Genomic DNA, 5,804 nt, shown 5'->3' on the forward strand with positions numbered 1-5,804 from the left:
TTTTGTCCTCTTCTCCCTCTCCCCTTCTCTCCTTACCCTATGATGTCCCTCATCCTGGCCTCAGAAATAAAACTGGGAAGTCATCATCTTGAGTTTTTCTTGGGCTCCCTCCTACCTTTCCTTTTCCTGTTTATCAGTTCTCTGCTCTATTTTCTAGTGTCAACTAACCTGAACCCTTGTGAGTAGAGAATTCAAACTTGGGAAAACTTTCATGAGCAAAAAAGATTATTTCTGACTGCAGATTTTCAGGCCTACCTGGGAGTTATGAAATTGTCTTGTGCTTTCCAGAAACTCATCCAACAAGTAGATACCCGCATAATCTACCCATTCGAAAAGCAGCCTACTTAAGAAAAATTTTTTTTAAAAATCCTTTTGTAATACAACTTAGAACAAATATTTATTAAGCACATGTTATACACAAAAAGACTGTGAGCTGGCGGGTAGGATTTATAGAAACAAGATTGAGGCATTTCTCGGAAGTTTTTAATTGGGGGGAGAGGTGGATCCTAGATCCCCATCGAATAAACTGAGGGTAAAACAATATAGGTAGGCATAGGGCTCCTGCAAGTATATTTCACACCTGCTACTCTTGGGGATCAGGATCTATTTAGGGGAAGGGTTCGGAAGGGGGCAGGTGGTAGGAGGCGTCCAGGAAAATAAAGAGTGTTCCCACGCTGGTGAAAATAATGAAGGTCCACAAGAAGAGGCGGTCCACCACCATAGCCACATATTGCCAATCCTCCTTCAGCTAAGAGGTAGGGGGAAACGGGAAGAATCAAACTCGACTCAAACCGCACAAACCAAGATTACGAGCTCGGGGACTCGCAGGCAGTAACTACCCGCCGCCCTTCTTCCCTCTCCCTTATCCCTCCCATTCTCCCAATTACAATACTGCCCTTGGGGGAAGGGGCAAACAGAGGACGAATCGGGCTGGAGGCGGGGACAATCTAGGAGAGTGAAAAGGAAATCCCTGGATCTTTGAGAGCTCACAGAATTCTTAGAGGCCTACGTGGCCAAACTTCTCGTTTCACGGATGAGGACACTGAGAAACAGAGGAGTTAGGGAACTTGGCCAGAATCACACAGCTAGTGGATATTTAGGCTCAATATTTGCGCGCAGGTCTTTCTGGCTCTAAGTCCCATGCCCTATCCACTACATTATACTGTAAGGAAATGGGACCAACGAATCTCCAAGCCCGTCTCGAACTCCTTACCCCCCACCCTCGCCCCTTCTTTTTTTCGGACATACGTCTTCATAGTCCTCTTGCTCCTGCAACTGCCGAGCGATGTAGCTTATGGAGGTCACTACCTCCCGTAGCTCCAGGGGCAGCCTCTGACTCCCGCTTGGACCCCCATTGATAAAACGCCGAAGGTCCGGAGGGTTTGAAAGCTCAGGTTGATACCTGGAGTGGGGAGCGGCTAATTTGATTTGGACCGTAACCCAAAGCCCAGCTCCTTCTGAAGATCCACTAGTTCTGCCTCCTTGTCCCCCTACTTTGGGGATCTATTCCAGCAGACTATGAGATCCCTATGGACCATTCCAAAAATCCACAGAAGATGGAAGGAAATAGAAAGGTGCAGGCCGTTTGCAAACGCCCTCCCCCACGAAAAACTACAACCCCCACAATTCCATGCGGCGATGGCGTTGGTTTTTCTGGACAGTTACTAAGGCTGTATTTTTCCCCTCTTTTGCAAAGTCCTGGTTGAGTCACCGCTCACCTGTTGGTTTTAGAGAAATCCCCTGGAGGCTTCCGGATGAAATATTCGTCTGTGGCTCGATCCCAGCCGCCGCTTGGAGAGTCCCTGAGTGCCAGGACTGGAGAATCGGGCTTCAATGTTTTTTCTACCTTGGGCCTCTTCATCCCCAAGTACCAGGGGAGTTTGTGGATGAAGATCTAGGGAGGAGTAGAGGCTGAGAACCAACCCCAGAGCAGTCCATTCCAAGCTATTTTCCGTACTTTGAAAAGGGGGATGGATGGAGTGGGGGTTGGGTGGGGTGGAGATAGAAATAGGATCCTGGCTACTGAAAGGCCTTAGCCAAACTACTCTCTAAGTCTATCCTATATCCATCACTACACCTGTAAGCACTCCTTCTTCCCATTTCTTGTTTTTTGAAATTTACTCCTCTAAGGCTCAGTTCTACAGCGTCTCTTTATCAGATCTTATATCTAGAGTTGGAAGGGACCTCAAAGATCATTTAATCTAACTATGCATACGAGGACATAGAGTTTATGACTTGCCCAGTGGCAGAGGTAGAATTTGAATCTGTGTACTCTGACCAATGCTTTTCCCATTATATCCAGCTAATCTCTTTATGCCATATGACTTAACCCCACCCCCACCACCCATCCAGGTGATTTTCTTTAAAAAATATTTTTAAAGCCTTACCTTCTGTCCTAGAAATCATATAATTCTAAGGCAAAAGAGTAATAGAGTCCAGGCAGTTGGGGCTAAGTGACACACTGCTAGGAAATGTCTGAGGCCAGATCTGAACCAAAGTCTTCTTGACCCTAGGCCTGGCACGCCTTCACCAGAGCCACCTAGCTGCTCTTCTCCCCAATTATTTTCTAATGTGCTATATAGAATATAAACCACTTAAGAAAAACAGGAGTTGTTTCATTTTTGTTCTTGTATTCTCAGCACCTAGCATAGTGCCTGGCAAATAGTTGCTTAATAAATGTTTAATGGTTGATTATAAATTCCTTGGGAATAGGGATTGTGTTATTAAATTTTTAAAAATTAATTTATAAACCCTTGCCTTCTACCTTAGAACCAATACCATGTACTGATTCCAAGGCAGAAGAGTGGTAAGGGCTAGGTAAGGGGGAGTTAAGTGACTTGTCCAGGGTCACATAGCTAGGAAGTACTGAGGCTAGATTTGAACCTAGGACCTCCTGTCTAGGCCTGGCTCTCAGTCCACTGAGCCAACTAGCTGCCTTCAGGATTGTGCCATTTTTACACTCTTGGCTCCTCTGTTGCCTAACAGAAGTCATAGAAAAGTATTATTTGTTGAATTTATTTGGATGCTGAACTCTTATCCTAAAATTGATTCCCTCCCACTCCTATCCTCTTGCACAGTTTCACATGAATCGAATAAGGGGAATGCTGAGTATTAAGGATGGAAACTGATGTCTCTGAGGAAGAGAACTCTTTTACCTGACGGATCCAAAGGGGCATTTGGTGGGTATGAGGAGACCGGTGATGCAAGTTGAGGACAACAACACTGAGTATGACTGAGAAGGTGACCAGAATCATAGTGAACATCAGGTACTTGACGATAATGGGAACAGCTAGGGATGTCTCAGGAATCTTACTGGCCAGCAGCAGCAGGAACACTGTCAGGGTCAGCAGGGCAAAGATGGACAGTGTCATCTTCTCTCCTTGTTTGTGAATGGGAGATGGAAGGAACAAATTGGGTTACACACCCCATTCCAAGGAAGTTATGTGTTATTTCTGGTGAGGAGGGGAGTTTTCCAAGAGTTTCAGTCCTCCCTTCTCTTCCTTAGGCTGAGGATACTAATGAAGTGGGTTGCTAAAGAAGGGAACTCAATTTTGAGAGATCTGGGAGGAAGAAGGCTGAGGAAAGACATTGGTCTCACTGGGAATATTAGAGCTATGGAGTCCTGTTGTGGAGCCCAGGTGGTGGTGGTGTGGTGGAGGAGCACTGAGACATTCAAAGAGGGAAGAGATGGCCCTGATGGAGGGAAAACTCAGTAACTTGCTGTGAATTGGACCGACTTGTTTGGATTATAGAAGCAAATCCTTGGCTTGAGAAAGGTTGAATTGAGGAAAGGGAAGAATTTAGAGTGTGGCAACTGAAAAGATGACTACAAATATTATCTTCTATCTCTTTTCAACCCTGCCCCCCAACTCCTAGATACCCCTTACCAGCATCTGGGGGCAGGTAGAAGACAAAAATGGCAAGGAGAGTGATGAGCACACAGGGAATTATGACATTGACCAGGTAGAAGAGTGGCTTCCTTCGAATGATGAGATAGAAGGTGACATCCTGGCGCTCTCCTTCCTTGCCTCCTTGTCCTTGTCCTGAGGGGCCATTCAGTCTTGAGGATTTATGGATTATTTCCCACTGACCATTCTCTGGAGGAAGGAGTTGGCAAAGGTGACAGAATTTTGCCTGTGTTAACTTTGTAATGTCCATGTAACATGGGTGCTAGATATCTCTCACTAATATGTGTGTGTTAGCTATTTTATTTCAGAAGGAAAATTATATCTGCTCCATTATATGAAGTATGCACATATATATGTGTATATGAACTTAGTGTAAATGCCATTATAACCCTCCTTAACTATTTGTGCCAAGCACACACCAATGTAGTTTCTCTCATGGATGTATATCTCATTCCTCTGCTGTCCATCCAGACCAAGCCCTGGGCTCAGGCTGACCTGAGTGCTGTCATAACTGTAAGAACTGAAGACCATAGTACAATTCTGCCAGTCAAAAGGGAAGTATGTGACCTGAAGGGTGAAAGAGGAACCATCAGAGATATTCCCCAGCTACCAGTCAGGATGAAGAGTGGGAGTCACTGACAGGGGTCATTGGGTCACTGGGACTACTGGGACTAGAGGCCACTGGGAAGGGCCACTTTAAAGGAGATAGATAGATATAGCATTAGGGAAGGTTATTGGGAAGGTCAGAAGGACTGAAGCTTGGAGAAGGGATTACTGAAGGACTGAGAATCACTGAGAATGGTCCTTGGGAAAGATTTGAAGTTAGTTGGGGAGTGACTTGTGGTAGCTGGGGCAGGTCACTGGATTGGGGATTTATTGCTGAATCATTGCTCCATCCGGATGAAGAAGGGGCTAGAAGACAAGGACCTGGATACTACAGCTGCTTCGGTAAATGGCAGGGGGCAGCCAATGCACTGAGCCGTCTGAGGTTACCAACACGTGAATATTTAGAGAGACATCGAAGTTTCCATCATTGCTGAAGGGTAAGATGAGATCAAAAAGTATATACAGATATCATATTTATCTCTAACCCTTACTTTCTGTCTTAGAATCAATAATGAGCATCAGAAGAACATTGAGAACTAGGTAACTGAAGTGACTAGTCCAAAGTCATATATAGTTAGGCAGTGCCTGAGACCACACCCAGGACCTTCCATCTCTAGGCCTGGCTCTCTATCCACTGAACCACCTAGCTTCCCACTATTGCCCTTTCACTTGAACACATGCAAACTGCCTCCACCACTTTAACCCTGTCTTCACGCCATCAGCCTCTACACCCCACCTGTCTCACTATTTGCCACTGTATTTTCCATTTCTTTTCCCCTCTAGATTCTCTGTGCCTTGTTAAAGTGTGTTTATAGTCTCAATTCCCACTGCCATCATGTTCTTTCCTGGATTTTGTATCTGTCCCATTTTAAAATTCCATAAATTAACTGCAATAATATCCCAGAATTCTTCCCTGGTCAGAACACTTCTTGAGTATTGTATTTATTTTAGGGTCAATATTTAGGAAAGTATTCCAAGGAGGAAGACCTTAAGATTATGTCATGTCTGTTTCAATAAGACAGGAATATTAGAAAGCAAGAAGAGAGGTGGGGATGGATGGGATAAGAGCTATCTTCTATTACTTTAAAAGGTTATCTTGTAGAAGAGTAATTAAACTTGTTTTGATTGTCCCCTGAGATCAGAAACAGCAGCAACATTGCAGCAAATTTGCAAAGAGACGGACTTAAGTTTTTTGCGTGGGAAATTTTCCCAACAATTAGAGCTATCCAGAACCAGTATGGTTTGCCTCAGAAAATTATGAGTTCAACCTCAGTAGATGCATTTGCTAAG

General features: G+C 44.6%; 2 protein-coding genes across 3 annotated transcripts in view; both read right to left on the reverse strand.

The window, feature by feature from the left end:
* Nucleotides 1-380: 380 nt before the first annotated feature.
* CHRNB1 (cholinergic receptor nicotinic beta 1 subunit) lies at nucleotides 381-5,128 on the reverse strand. 2 transcript variants are annotated; one of them, XM_044672815.1, is made up of 7 exons: nucleotides 4,836-5,128; nucleotides 4,328-4,475; nucleotides 3,888-4,097; nucleotides 3,156-3,379; nucleotides 1,719-1,894; nucleotides 1,249-1,402; nucleotides 381-748 (listed from the first exon to the last, which is right to left on the reverse strand). In XM_044672815.1, the coding sequence occupies exons 2-7, from the start codon at nucleotides 4,437-4,439 to the stop codon at nucleotides 608-610; spliced, it is 1,017 nt and encodes a 338-aa protein (XP_044528750.1). In that variant the 5' UTR covers nucleotides 4,440-4,475; nucleotides 4,836-5,128; the 3' UTR covers nucleotides 381-607. The 2 variants fall into 2 exon arrangements, with proteins under 2 accessions (XP_044528750.1, XP_044528749.1); XM_044672814.1 differs by having other exon boundaries at nucleotides 4,328-5,128.
* Nucleotides 4,821-5,804, reverse strand: part of FGF11 (fibroblast growth factor 11) — a 16,456-nt gene continuing 15,472 nt past the window's right edge. The window contains exon 3 of the mRNA XM_044675231.1: nucleotides 4,821-4,891. Within this exon, the coding sequence (XP_044531166.1) occupies nucleotides 4,821-4,891 (71 nt within the window). The remainder of the gene's footprint in view (nucleotides 4,892-5,804) is intronic.

This window comes from Gracilinanus agilis, chromosome 4 (assembly GCF_016433145.1).
Source record: "Gracilinanus agilis isolate LMUSP501 chromosome 4, AgileGrace, whole genome shotgun sequence".
NCBI classification, from domain to species: Eukaryota; Metazoa; Chordata; class Mammalia; order Didelphimorphia; family Didelphidae; genus Gracilinanus; species Gracilinanus agilis.

Excerpts from the sequence above, each read along its gene's own strand:
- CHRNB1 (XM_044672815.1), bottom strand. The coding sequence starts at position 4,439 with ATGGTCTTCAGTTCTTACAGTTATGACAGCACTCAGGTCAGCCTGAGC. Across the intron at positions 4,098-4,327 it reads CCATGAGAGAAACTACATTG|AGAATGGTCAGTGGGAAATA; the intron begins GTGTGTGCTTGG and ends TCCTTCCTCCAG. Across the intron at positions 1,895-3,155 it reads TGCCCCTTTGGATCCGTCAG|ATCTTCATCCACAAACTCCC; the intron begins GTAAAAGAGTTC and ends ACTCCTCCCTAG.